Source organism: Bufo gargarizans, unplaced genomic scaffold (genome assembly GCF_014858855.1).
Source record: "Bufo gargarizans isolate SCDJY-AF-19 unplaced genomic scaffold, ASM1485885v1 fragScaff_scaffold_136_pilon, whole genome shotgun sequence".
Taxonomy (NCBI): Eukaryota; Metazoa; Chordata; class Amphibia; order Anura; family Bufonidae; genus Bufo; species Bufo gargarizans.
Window position 1 is genome coordinate 146,108 of NW_025334059.1, and position 15,343 is coordinate 161,450.

General features: G+C 42.5%; 1 protein-coding gene across 2 annotated transcripts in view; it reads right to left on the minus strand.

Moving 5' to 3' along the window:
- Positions 1–3,091: 3,091 nt before the first annotated feature.
- The window catches only part of PTK6 (protein tyrosine kinase 6), a 37,691-nt gene continuing 25,439 nt past the window's right edge, over positions 3,092–15,343 (minus strand). For both annotated transcript variants that reach the window (XM_044272852.1, XM_044272851.1), the window contains exon 8: positions 3,092–5,614. In XM_044272852.1, coding sequence (XP_044128787.1) covers positions 5,361–5,614 — 254 coding nt within the window. In that variant the 3' untranslated portion in view covers positions 3,092–5,360. The remainder of the gene's footprint in view (positions 5,615–15,343) is intronic.

Genomic DNA, 15,343 nt, shown 5'->3' on the forward strand with positions numbered 1-15,343 from the left:
GTCCATTGCATAATATTCCACTTCTTTCCCTTAAAAAACTCTTTGGTTGCTTTTGCTGTATGCTTTGGGTCATTGTCCATCTGCACTGTGAAGCGCCGTTCAATGAGTTCTGAAGCATTTGAGCAGATAATATTGCCTGAAACACTTCCAAATTCACCCTGCTGCTTTTGTCAGCAGTCACATCATCAATAAATACAAGAGAACCAGTTCCATTGGCAGCCATACATGCCCACACCATGACACTACCACCACTGGACTTCACTGATGAGGTGGTATGCTTAGGATCATGAGCAGCTACTTTCCTTCTCCATACTCTTCTCTTCCCATCACTCTGGTACAAGTTGATCTTGGTCTCATCTGTCCATAGGATGTTGGTCCAGAACTGTGAAGGCTTTTTTAGATATCGTTTGGCAAACTCTAATCTGGCCTTCCTGTTTTTGAGTCGTACCAATGGTTTACATCTTGTGGTAAACCCTCTGTATTAACTCTGGTGAAGTCTTCTTTTGATTGTTGACTTTGACACACACACTCCTGGAAGGTGTTCTTGATCTGGCCAACTGTTGTGAAGGGTGTTTTCTTCACCAGGGAAAGAATTCTTTGGTCATCCACCACAGTTGTTTTCCATGGTCTTCCCGGTCTTTTGGGTGTTGCCGAGCTCACCGGTGCGTTCCTTTTTAAGAATGTTGCAAACAGTTGTTTTGGCCACGCCTAATGTTTTTGCTATCTCTCTGATGGGTTTGTTTTGTTTTTTCAGCCTAATAATGGCTTGCTTCACTGATAGTAACAGTTCTTTGGATCTCATCTTGAGAGTTGACAGCAACAGATTCCAAATGCAAATAGCACACTTGAAATTAACTCTGGACCTTTTATCTGCTCATTGTAATTGGGATAATGAGGGAATAACACACACCTGGCCATGGAACAGCTGAGAAGCCAATTGTCCCATTACTTTTGGTCCCTTAACAAGTGGGAGGCACAAATGCAAACTGTTGTAATTCCTAAACCGTTCACCTGATTTGGATGTTAATACCCCCAAATTAAAGCTGACAGTCTGCAGTTGAAGCACATCTTGTTCGTTTCATTTCAAATCTATTTTGGTGGTGTATAAAGCCAAAAATTCTAGAATTGTTTGTCCCAATATTTATGGACCTGACTGTATGTTCAGGCTTATCTTTCCTATGGTATCTTGTAGCTGCTGTTTTAGTACTTGTTCTGCTTCATTGCCCATGTTTTGTACTATATTATCATACTACCAGCAGTAATACATGGAGGGAACACGCACCACCATATAGACCCATATGATGCAATGTTGACTTTTTAGTAGCAAGCCTATATATATGTCTTGTGTCATTCTCAGCATAACTGTAGAGTGAGGACCACCATGTGTTTCATGGTCTCATCCTACCACTACCCCCATGGTGTATCCGGAACAGGCCAAAATGTCTAGCCATCCAAGATCAGCAGCAGTGTGGAGTCAATGGAGAATTTAAAAAAGAGTTTAGGAGGATGAGCAATGCAGGAGCAGGAGAGATGACCTCTTACCAGCTATATTAAAGCCAAGATATTGGAATCCTAGAGTCCTGTGGAATCCCTGTGGTCCCACGATAAAACTGTGTATACAGCAAAACATGTCGCAAGGCAGAGAATTGCTTTAATTATGGCTCTTTTTCTTGTTCTGTGCATAGTGTGTGACATGAAGGCACATGTTAACAGCAGTGTATTATCACATTGCTGACAGTTGTCGGTATGTTGCTTTGGTCACTTTTACTATACAACTACTGGCTGTTATTTTACTATTGCCGCCTGGCAGAGCTTTATTTAAAGGGGTATTCCAATGGTACAAACCAACAGAAAAAATGGCTTGGTGTTAAACAGACAGGAAGTGCTCAAACCCATATGCAGTTGTGCATGTGTATACAGGGGAGCAGATCCTGCACTTGTAGCCCGATGCTAATGGTGATCCCCAGCAAAAATGCATACAGTGGAGGATGCCCGCAGCGGACCACAAGTACCACAATAGACATCCTACACAAGATAGCAATTATGTGGATGTGATAACCAATATAACAATATAATGACATTTGCAAAGACAGGTGCACTCTGCGGTCTTTAAACCCTCATACTGATGTTAAAATTGATAGATTAGCCAAAATATCCTACTGTGGAGGACATGTCTGAGCCCGAGCACCGCGCCAAGGTTACTCAAGTAGCTTGGGACCTAATACTCACCTACCTGTGCCATATGGGCAATACCAGGAGCCCCAGTGGGCGAATTACAGGAGAGTAAGGTCCGACACACAGACAACTCACCAATTACCTCCAGCATGTAGCCATGCTTGCAATAGTCACCAAAAAATGAAACTGACTTACGTATATATGAAAATCCAAAAGACTTTATTATAAATATATATGAACAATACATACATGCATAATAAAAGAAGGCAGCACAAGGCAGGACACACAGATGCGGAGCAGGACCCAAGGAGAGGCCGGGAGATCAGTGCACAAAAATAACAACAGGGAAAAAAGAATGCTAGCTAAAAAAGCATACCTCAAAACCTCATGACAGCAACGCCCCAAAGTGCAAAGGAGGCAATTGTAGAGATTGAGGTTAGAGTACATAGACAAGATTAAACATACCCTGAGTGGTGCAAAGATCTCTCGGCTGACTCCTGACCCAGCGCCGTTTCGCCAGTAAACCTGGCTTCTTCCTCCTTGCAATGGGAGGAGTCTGCCATTCCCACTCAAGACTGGCTGATATGGCCCAGGCCTCACAGGTGCACCTAAATGTAGCTTGTGGATGGAAAACAGGCACATTTAAATTGGAGTTTATACACCTTCAATCATCTCTATATACAAACCAACAGAAAAAATGGCGTGGTATTAAACAGGCAGCAAAAACCCATATGCAGTTGTGCATGTGTATACAGGGGAGCAAATCCTGCACTTGTGGCCCGTTGCTAATGACGATCCCCAGCAAAAATGCATACAGTGGAGGATGCCCGTAGCGGACCACAAGTACCACAATAGACTTGTCAGTGTCCCCTATAGCTAAAGTGTAGCTATATTACTAAAATAATCTCAAATTCAGTTGCCTTTGAATACAAGAGCTTTATTGACAAATGACAAATTACATAGAACATTACGTACTCACAGATTTAGCTTTATATTGACAAGTGATAAATAACAGACAAAGAAGTAACAGTAACGGAATTAGGCAAGATCACACCAAGTGTCGGGCAATAAGGAATAAATATGGAGGATGAAGAAGTTCTTTAGAATCCTTCATTGCTGATGGTTATGGGTATTTCTGAAGAAGATGGCATTAACGATTAACAACAACGAAGTATTGGTACTCTTAGGCCACCGGTGGTGGCTGTGGAGAACACACCATCCATAGAGATGGATATGGACTAATTTGAGAAATGGCCAGATGCTCTAGAAGCGCCCTACCAGTCACCGCTGTATATCATGTATCTAAAATCCCTACAGAAATACAGTGTAGTAATGGGAGATTCAGTCAAGTCTCTCCTGCATATTGATGAGGGATTAGAAATATTCATTGCTGCCCAAAACCCAATTTTCCACCCAACAATGATCTGTGTTTGATGGGACTGGATGAGTTCTATTAATTCTGTATTCCAGAAACCCAAATTCAGGTTACACACACACACAATGACAATGGAGGGAAATGAGCAGAACAAGGACATTGTTAAGCCTGAGCTTCCAGGGTTTATGCCTTAGATCTGAGGCTCTACACCCCAAACAAAATATCTAGCACCACTGACTTTGCAGATGAATATCTTCTGCCTAAATCTATATATTCAGATTAAGGGCTAAAAGGTCCTGGCCTCTAAGGTCAGGAACAGGGAGGAGAAATGTCCATTTAAGGCCTCATGCAGATGACCATATGTATTTTGTGGTTTGCAAATTGAGGACCTGCAAAATATGGATACTGTCCATGTTAACTTTAATAGGTCTGTGGTGTGCATTTTGAGGCCAAGTATAGCACATGTTCTATTTTTTTGTGGAACGGACATCCAAGACATAAAGGTGTTGTCCTTCTGATAAATTTGAAAAAAGGATGCAGGATGCCAGATCAAAGTCATGCCCACCTTTGTGATAACCAGAGTCACCCTTTCTGATTTTTGCAGAGTGCTTCACCGATATCTATTTTCCTGTCCCTCTCGACACAGGAAATGTAAGCTCTTTGACAGTCACTGGCTGCATCGGTGACCCACCTCTGCCAGTGTTTGGCTGAGCTGTCACATTTCCATGTCAAGAGGGACCAGACATTAAAGACTCGTGGGGTACCCAGAAAGCATTGGAGCAGGATGGCTGGCGTTCGGTGAAGTGATCAGCATTCTGACTTTTTTAAATTTTTATGATTGCCAGACAATCAAGAGGTTAGCCGCTCAGAAACTGATTGCAGGTTACAAATGCTTGAGTTCTGGCCCTTTTAAACAGGCACATGAATGAAGAGATGTGTTAGTAAGAAGGCTTGTTCCAGATCATTGCACAGTGTAGACAGGGCAGCGATCAGTGTGGCTCATCAGATTTTTTTCTGTGGGCATAAAAATACTCGTTGGTCAGCAGAACATTGTTCCATGTAAACAGGGCATGTGCTCCACCCCCATGCCCTAAAGGTTCTGTAAACAAGTGCCAATTCGTTTTTTCATCAATAGGTGCTCATTTTGCATCAGGTCGTGTAAAACCATGCGTAGGCATGAGGAAGTCTTTTTTATCAGCTCATAGTTTATAGCAGGGGATGACCAGGGATGATCAAGGAGTGACCAGACAGGGGATTTGAAGGAAAGTCCACACCACTTTACAATGCTCTCTCAAAGGGCTTTACACATCTAATAAAGAGATGGCATACCACTTGGCTGTGCCATTACTTCATATTCAGTGGGGTTTGATCTCGGGGACCCCCATCCATCCTGAGAATGAGGACACAGCTGAGATTTAGGAATATGTCCCCTTCTGAGCTTTCCCTGCACAGTCCTGTCCACCTGACTGTGAGGGATCTGAATGCATTTCAGTCAAATGGAGCTGTGATTTAGTTCCCTGCCAAGTTCTTGGCCAATGTGCCAGTGTGCATGGGAAAAACACAATAAAGATGGGTGGCTGTGGCTAGTGTTTCATGTCCGTAGGTGTGCACAATTATGTGACCGACTGTGTTCTTCCAGTGTCTTTGTGTTATGTGTGTGCACAATGTACCTGTAGTGTGTGATTGTGTGTATATGCAACTGTGCAGTATGTGGATGATACCTGGGGCCCATACCCTGGTATTTTAGATCCTAGCAATGCCCTTGGTTTGTGAATTTCAGGTGTCGACCCTGCAGAGTTCAGCACAAGGCTCATTTAATAACTGGCTTCTTCAGCTTGCGGATCCATCCCTTTGTCTTAGAAGAAGGTTTGATGGAATCCTCAGGGGGCTCATAGTTTGCCAGGTTGTCTATATATATCTTTAGGTCATTAAACGATGGTCTATTTTCTGGGTTTTCATGCCAACAATCCATCATAACTTTGTAGATTTTAGCTGAGCAATTTGAGGGAGCTGGTAAGCGGTTGCCTTGTTTTAAGTATAGAAGCAATTCAGAGTTTTCAATACCTAGAGACAAAATAGGACAATTAGCACTGCCACTAATAAGGACTCTACCGTGCATATTTAATTATACAATATCTGGACTTCAGTCCTCAAACCAAAGATCTGCAAAATATAGATACTTATTCTTAAAGGCCACTTTGTGAGACACTACCCTAAGGGCTCATGCACACTACCATTGTTTTTGTCCGCATCGGGTGCGCATGTCTTGCGGGTCGGATGCAGACCTATTCACTTCAACAGGGCCGCAAGAGATGCGGACCCATATGTCCGTTCTGTGGCATCCGCAAAAAAATAAAACATGTCCTAGTCTTGTCCGGATTACGGACAAGGATAGGACAGTTCTATAGGGGGCAGACGTTCCATTCTGCAAAATATGGTATTCACATGGTCATAGCCATTTTTGCAGTCCGCAAATTGCGGATCCACAAAACACGGATACCGGCAGTGTGCATACTGTATTTTGCGGAATGGAGGGTCTGGCCTTCTATAGAACTGTACGAGCCTTAAGGGTGAGAACACACAATTCAGCTACCCACTCACTGCCAAACCAAGCAGTGATGACCAAGTGTATGATTTAGCTGTGAAATCAAATGACCATTTGCCAATGCATTTGGTTGGGTTTGGCCACGTGCATTCAGCCACGCCATAGGGTTTCAACCTAAAAGTTCAGTCAGAACTTTTTTCTCTAAAAATAGGTTACACTGACGAGCAAAAGGGTAACAATGCTTTGAACTTTTGACTCAGGCTTCATATCTCACCATCCACTATAGCTTTGAATGTGAGACTACCATCATTTTATAGACAATCTTCTTGGCTATTTCATACACAAATTGGACTTGCAGCTATTTATCATATGATTAGTTATGCAGATTCTTGTCATGTAAATGCATTGCTACTGTTTTGCTCTTAAAATTCTGCATTTGTATTTGTATTTTTTTGTAACTATTTTGTAAATCCACCTTTGGCTTTCAACTTAGCCTGATCAGATTCAAGCATGTCTTGACCAAAATCTGTTCCCTGGTCTCTTTTACACATTGCCAAAGTTGGTGCATACTGGTCGACTCAATTGGGTAAGAATACAGCTTTTTCTTTAACTCCACCAACAAGTTTTCGATTGGGTTGAGGTCTGGGGACTGTGGGGCCAATCCAGGACCTCTAGTGTACTACACCGTCATTGAACCATTTCTTCTCCAATCTCGGGTTATTGTCCTGCTGGAACACTGTTGTCCTTTTCATACCCATAGTACTGTAGTATACGAAGTAACTCATCTTGTAGGATACTCACAAAGAGCTTAGCATTGAGACCACCATCGATCCTGGTCCAAGTATCCAACGCCTTTGGCTGTGAAACAACCCCATATCATCAGGCTTCCTCCACTGAACTTGACAGTTCCTTCAATTTCTTGATCCGTTAGCCCCTTTCCCTTGTTTCTTCCAGACCCATTTGCACCCATCAGAGCCCAGTCTATTGACTTTCATCTCATCGCTTCAAATCACCTGTTTCCTATCTTCTACTGTCCACTGTTCGAACTTTTTTGCAAACCCCAGCTGACGCTTCTTATGACGATATTGAAGTCAAAGCTTCTTCACCTTTTTTTGGGCCACCATTCCAGACTTTAATGCGCAATGCACAGGGTGCTTGCATGGATGTCTGTGATCTCACTATTATGAAGCATACAAGCCACCTCTTCTGCCGTGTTTTTCGTGTCGGAACTTCTAGACCTTGTGATGAGCCAACTTGTTGACTCCATATTTTTTCCTGGACGTCCACCTATTGGTTTTGGAATGGATTGACAGACTTCATTTTGTATTCTTCCAACTGTCATGGCACTCACATGATGGTTGGGTTTGGCCACGTGCATTCAGCCACGCCATAGGGTTTCAACCTAAAAGTTCAGTCAGAACTTTTTTCTCTAAAAATAGGTTACACTGACGAGCAAAAGGGTAACAATGCTTTGAACTTTTGACTCAGGCTTCATATCTCACCATCCACTATAGCTTTGAATGTGAGACTACCATCATTTTATAGACAATCTTCTTGGCTATTTCATACACAAATTGGACTTGCAGCTATTTATCATATGATTAGTTATGCAGATTCTTGTCATGTAAATGCATTGCTACTGTTTTGCTCTTAAAATTCTGCATTTGTATTTGTATTTTTTTGTAACTATTTTGTAAATCCACCTTTGGCTTTCAACTTAGCCTGATCAGATTCAAGCATGTCTTGACCAAAATCTGTTCCCTGGTCTCTTTTACACATTGCCAAAGTTGGTGCATACTGGTCGACTCAATTGGGTAAGAATACAGCTTTTTCTTTAACTCCACCAACAAGTTTTCGATTGGGTTGAGGTCTGGGGACTGTGGGGCCAATCCAGGACCTCTAGTGTACTACACCGTCATTGAACCATTTCTTCTCCAATCTCGGGTTATTGTCCTGCTGGAACACTGTTGTCCTTTTCATACCCATAGTACTGTAGTATACGAAGTAACTCATCTTGTAGGATACTCACAAAGAGTTCAGCATTGAGACCACCATCGATCCTGGTCCAAGTATCCAACGCCTTTGGCTGTGAAACAACCCCATATCATCAGGCTTCCTCCACTGAACTTGACAGTTCCTTCAATTTCTTGATCCGTTAGCCCCTTTCCCTTGTTTCTTCCAGACCCATTTGTACCCATTGGAGCCCAGTCTATTGACTTTCATCTCATTGCTTCAAATCACCCGTTTCCTATCTTCTACTGTCCACTGTTCGAACTTTTTTGCAAACTCCAGCTGACGCTTCTTATGACGATATTGAAGTCAAAGCTTCGTCACCTTTTTTTGGGCCACCATTCCAGACTTTAATGCGTAATGCACAGGGTGCTTGCATGGATGTCTCTGATCTCACTATTATGAAGCATACAAGCCACCTCTTCTGCCGTGTTTTTCGTGTCGGAACTTCTAGACCTTGTGATGAGCCAACTTGTTGACTCCATATTTTTTCCTGGACGTCCACCTATTGGTTTTGGAATGGATTGACAGACTTCATTTTGTATTCTTCCAACTGTCATGGCACTCACATGAGACAAAACAAGATATAAAAATGCTAAAAATAGTAATAATAAATAATTTGTATAGAAGAGTTTCCATCGTACTTGTACTGTATTGTATCATCTATACCACATATACAGACGTGGACAAAATTGTTGGTACCCTTTGGTCAATGAAAGAAAAAGTCACAATGGTCACAGAAATAACTTTAATCTGACAAAAGTAATAATAAATTAAAATTCTATAAATGTTAACCAATGAAAGTCAGACATTGTTTTTCAACCATGCTTCAACAGAATTATGTAAAAAAATAAACTCATGAAACAGGCATGGACAAAAATGATGGTACCCCTAGAAAACACAGAACATAATGTGACCAAAGGGACATGTTAATTCAAGGTGTGTCCACTAATTAGCATCACAGGTGTCTACAACCTTGTAATCAGCCATTGGGCCTATATATATGGCTCCAGGTAATCACTGTGTTGTTTGGTGATATGGTGTGTACCACACTCGACATGGACCAGAGGAAGCAAAGGAAAGAGCTGTCTCAAGAGATCAGAAAGAAAATTATAGACAAGCATGTTAAAGGTAAAGGCTATAAGACCATCTCCAAGCAACTAGATGTTCCTGTGAGTACAGTTGCACATATTATTCATAAGTTTAAGATCCATGGGACTGTAGCCAACCTCCCTGGACGTGGCCGCAGGAGGAAAATTGATGACAAATCTAAGAGACGGATAATCCGAATGGTAACAAAAGAGCCTAGAAAGACTTCTAAAGAGATTCAAGGTGAACTTCATGCTCAAGGAACATCAGTGTCAGATCGCACCATCCGTCGTTGTTTGAGCCAAAGTGGACTACATGGGAGACGACCAAGGAGGACACCATTGTTGAAAACGAATCATAAAAAAGCAAGACTGGAATATGCCAAACTACATGTTGACAAGCCACAAAGCTTCTGGGAGAATGTCCTGTGGACAGATGAGACAAAAATCGAAGTTTTTGCCAAGGCACATCAGCTGTATGTTCACAGACGAAAAAATGAAGCATATCAAGAAAAGAACACTGTCCCTACTGTGAAACATGGAGGAGGCTCTGTTATGTTCTGGGGCTGCTTTGCTGCGTCTGGCACAGGGTGTCTTGAATCTGTGCAGGGTACAATGAAATCTCAAGACTATCAAGGAATTCTAGAGAGAAATGTACTAGCCAGTGTCAGAAAGCTTGGTCTCAGTCGCAGGTCATGGGTCTTGCAACAGGACAATGACCCAAAACACACCGCTAAAAACACCCAAGAATGGCTAAGAGGAAAAAATTGGACTATTCTAAAGTGGCCTTCTATGAGTCCTGACCTCAATCCTATTGAGCATCTTTGGAAGGAGCTGAAACATGCAGTCTGGAAAAGGCACCCTTCAAACCGGACACAACTGGAGCAGTTTGCTCATGAGGAGTGGGCCAAAATACCTGCTGAGAGGTGCAGATGTCTCATTGACAGTTACAGGAAGCGTTTGATTGCAGTGATTGCCTCAAAAGGTTGCGCAACAAAATATTAAGTTAGGGGTACCATCATTTTTGTCCATGCCTGTTTCATGAGTTTATTTTTTTACATAATTCTGTTGAAGCATGGTTGAAAAACAATGTCTGACTTTCATTGGTTAACATTTATAGAATTTTAATTTATTATTACTTTTGTCAGATTAAAGTTATTTCTGTGACCATTGTGACTTTTTCTTTCATTGACCAAAGGGTACCAACAATTTTGTCCACGTCTGTATTATGGCGCTAGAGTATCACAGAATCACTAGGTGCAGTTAATTGTGATATTCATACAGTTCTTGTTCAAATGACTGCTTATTGTCTATAATGTTATAGAGGTATTATTGTCATACTATAGGTATTAAATTTGATGCTTATTATAGACACTGAACAACAATGTAGTTGGTAAGTATATGTTGATTGGTATCAGAGCATGTCAAGTTTGTTATTATGCCCGTTATATTAGGTTTTCTTTCATTTCCCTGTTTTTTCAGACCCCACTGCCCTTGAGTATACAGTTCGTTTTTACTTGAATATCCATAACCAATATTAGACAAATTACACAGTTGTGCAATGTAGATGTTTGTTACTCACTATTCAGTGCAGGAGCGAAGTCAAATGCCCTCCGTGGCGTCCCACGTGTGTCTTCTGCTGTAGCGAGTGTTATATACTCTTGATGGTGAATCCTTTAAATGATGGACTTATAGATGTTGGAGCGCTCCATTTATTGCAATTGGTATTTGCAACCATACACGTTTTGGGGCTATATACTTGCTCCTTCTTCAGTGGACCAAGGAGCATTTGACTCCGCTCCTGCATTGAATAGTGAGTAACAAACATCTACATTGCACAACTGTGTAATTTGTCTAATATTGGTTATGGATATTCAAGTAAAAACGAACTGTATACTCAAGGGCAGTGGGGTCTGAAAAAACAGGGAAATGAAAGAAAACCTAATATAACGGGCATAATAACAAATTTGACATGCTCTGATACCAATCGACATATACTTACCAACTACATCGTTGTTCAGTGTCTATAATAAGCATCAAATTTAATACCTATAGTATGACAATAATACCTCTATAACATTATGGACAATAAGCAGTCATTTGAACAACAAGGACTGTATGAAAATCACAATAAACTGCACCTAGAGATTCTGTGATACTCTAGCGCCATAATATATGTGGTATATATGATACAATACAGTACAAGCTACGATAGCAACTCTTCTATACAAATTATTTATTACTATTTTTATCACTTTTATCTTGTTTTGTCTATGAATTTTCTATTACATGTTATTTTATTATATGTTGTTTTTAAAATAAATAATGCAAGCTTGAGGTGATTCCAGAAAGTGAGTGCCCTTCATCCAAAACCTAAAAATTTTAATTAACATATCGGTGACTGGGTGAGTCACAACTGATAGGTGCGACTGTTCCACAGCAGTAGACAAGGGAGCCATCTCTATACCTATACATCCTTAAATCTTCCTAATGGCTGTTCCTGGATTGAAACCAGTGACTAGGGATGAGCGAACTTGAACTGTATAGTTCGGGTTCGTACCGAATTTTGGTGTGTCCGTGACACGGACCCGAACCCGGACATTTTCGTAAAAGTCCGGGTTCGGTGTTCGTCGCTTTCTTGGCGCTTTTGTGACGCTTTCTTGGCGCTTTTTGAAAGGCTGCAAAGCAGCCAATCAACAAGCGTCATACTACTTGCCCCAAGAGGCCATCACAGCCATGCCTACTATTGGCATGGCTGTGATTGGCCAGAGCACCATGTGACCCAGCCTCTATTTAAGCTGGAGTCACATAGCGCCGCCCGTCACTCTGCTCTGATTAGCGTAGGGAGAGGTTGCGGCTGCGACAGTAGGGCGAGATTAGGCAGATTAACTCCTCCAAAGGACTTGATTAACTGATCGATCTGCAGCTGTGGATCATTGAGCTGCTGATCCTCAATTGCTCACTGTTTTTAGGCTGCCCAGACCGTTTGTCAGTCACATTTTTCTGGGGTGATCGGCGGCCATTTTGTGTCTTGTGGTGCGCCAGCACAAGCTGCGACCAAGTGCATTTAACCCTCAATGGTGTGGTTGTTTTTTGGCTAAAGCCTACATCAGGGTGAAGCTGTCACACCAAGTGCATTTAACCAGCAATAGTCTGTTTATTTTTTGGCCATATACAACATCAGGGGCAAGCTGCGCCTGTCACCAAGTGCATTTAACCCTCAATGGTGCGTTTGTTTTTTGGCTAAAGCCTACATCAGGGTGAAGCTGTCACACCAAGTGCATTTAACCAGCAATAGTCTGTTTATTTTTTGGCCATATACTACATCAGGGGCAAGCTGCGCCTGTCACCAAGTGCATTTAACCCTCAATGGTGCGTTTGTTTTTTGGCTAAAGCCTACATCAGGGTGAAGCTGTCACACCAAGTGCATTTAACCAGCAATAGTCTGTTTATTTTTTGGCCATATACTACATCAGGGGCAAGCTGCGCCCGTCACCAAGTGCATTTAACCCTCAGTAGTGTGGTTGGTCAAGCTATCACACCAAGTGCATTTAACCAGCAATAGTCTGTTCATTTTTTGGCCATATACTAAATCAGGGGCAAGCTGCGCCCGTCACCAAGTGCATTTAACCAGCAATAGTCTGTTCATTTTTTGGCCATATACTACATCAGGGGCAAGCTGCGCCCGTCACCAAGTGCATTTAACCCTCAGTAGTGTGGTTGGTCAAGCTGTGACACCAAGTGCATTTAACCAGCAATAGTCTGTTCATTTTTTGGCCATATACTACATCAGGGGCAAGCTGCGCCCGTCACCAAGTGCATTTAACCAGCAATAGTGTGGTTATTTTTTGGCCATATCCCAGTCTAATTCTGTCACTAAATCCATACCGGTCACCCAGCGCCTAAATACTAGGCCTCAAATTTATATCCCGCTAAATCTCTCGTTACCGCTGTCCTGTTGTGGCTGGGAAAGTTATTTAGTGTCCGTCAAAGCACATTTTTTGTTCTGGGTTGAAATACAATTCCCAATTTAGCAATTTTAAAGATTTAGTGGTTTCTGCTATATCAGAGCTATTTGAAATCTATCCCTAAAAGGGTATATAATATTCAAGGTGCACATAGGGTCATTCAGAATAACTTCACACACACACGCTACTGTGCATATCCCAGTCTAATTCTGTCACTAAATCCATACCGGTCACCCAGCGCCTAAATACTAGGCCTCAAATTTATATCCCGCTAAATCTCTCGTTACCGCTGTCCTGTTGTGGCTGGGAAAGTTATTTAGTGTCCGTCAAAGCACATTTTTTGTTCTGGGTTGAAATACAATTCCCAATTTAGCAATTTAAAAATTTAGTGGTTTCTGCTGTATCAGAGCTATTTGAAATCTATCCCTAAAAGGGTAGATCATATTCAAGGTGCACATAGGGTCATTCAGAATAACTTCACACACCCGCTACTGTGCATTTCCAAGTCTAATTCTGTCACTAAACCCATACCTGTCACCCAGCGCCTAAATACTAGGCCTCAAATTTATATCCCGCTAAATCTCTCGTTACCGCTGTCCTGTTGTGGCTGGGAAAGTTATTTAGTGTCCGTCAAAGCACATTTTTTGTTCTGGGTTGAAATACAATTCCCAATTTAGCAATTTAAAAATTTAGTGGTTTCTGCTGTATCAGAGCTATTTGAAATCTATCCCTAAAAGGGTAGATCATATTGAAGGTGCACATAGGGTCATTCAGAATAACTTCACACACCCGCTACTGTGCATTTCCAAGTCTAATTCTGTCACTAAACCCATACCTGTCACCCAGCGCCTAAATACTAGGCCTCAAATTTATATCCCGCTAAATCTCTCGTTACCGCTGTCCTGTTGTGGCTGGGAAAGTTATTTAGTGTCTGTCAAAGCACATTTTTTGTTCTGGGTTGAAATACAATTCCCAATTTAGCAATTTCATAATTTAGTGGTTTCTGCTATATCAGAGCTATTTGAAATCTATCCCTAAAAGGGTATATAATATTCAAGGTGCACATAGGGTCATTCAGAATAACTTCACACACACGCTACTGTGCATTTCCAAGTCTAATTCTGTCACTAAACCCATACCTGTCACCCAGCGCCTAAATACTAGGCCTCAAATTTATATCCCGCTGAATTTGAATACAATACATTGGGCCAAATAATATTTTTGTTGTTGTGGTGAACCATAACAATGAGGAAAACATCTAGTAAGGGACGCGGACGTGGACATGGTCGTGGTGGTGTTAGTGGACCCTCTGGTGCTGGGAGAGGACGTGGCCGTTCTGCCACATCCACACGTCCTAGTGTACCAACTACCTCAGGTCCCAGTAGCCGCCAGAATTTACAGCGATATATGGTGGGGCCCAATGCCGTTCTAAGGATGGTAAGGCCTGAGCAGGTACAGGCATTAGTCAATTGGGTGGCCGACAGTGGATCCAGCACGTTTACATTATCTCCCACCCAGTCTTCTGCAGAAAGCGCACAGATGGCGCCTGAAAACCAACCCCATCAGTCTGTCACATCACCCCCATGCATACCAGGGAAACTGTCTCAGCCTCAAGTTATGCAGCAGTCTCTTATGCTGTTTGAAGACTCCGCTGGCAGGGTTTCCCAAGGGCATCCACCTAGCCCTTCCCCAGCGGTGAAAGACATAGAATGCACTGACGCACAACCACTTATGTTTCCTGATGATGAGGACATGGGAATACCACCTCAGCATGTCTCTGATGATGACGAAACACAGGTGCCAACTGCTGCGTCTTTCTGCAGTGTGCAGACTGAACAGGAGGTCAGGGATCAAGACTGGGTGGAAGACGATGCAGGGGACGATGAGGTCCTAGACCCCACATGGAATGAAGGTCGTGCCACTGACTTTCACAGTTCGGAGGAAGAGGCAGTGGTGAGACCGAGCCAACAGCGTAGCAAAAGAGGGAGCAGTGGGCAAAAGCAGAACACCCGCCGCCAAGAGACTCCGCCTGCTACTGTCCGCCGCCATCTGGGACCGAGCACCCCAAAGGCAGCTTCAAGGAGTTCCCTGGCATGGCACTTCTTCAAACAATGTGCTGACGACAAGACCCGAGTGGTTTGCACGCTGTGCCATCAGAGCCTGAAGGAGGCATTAACGTTCT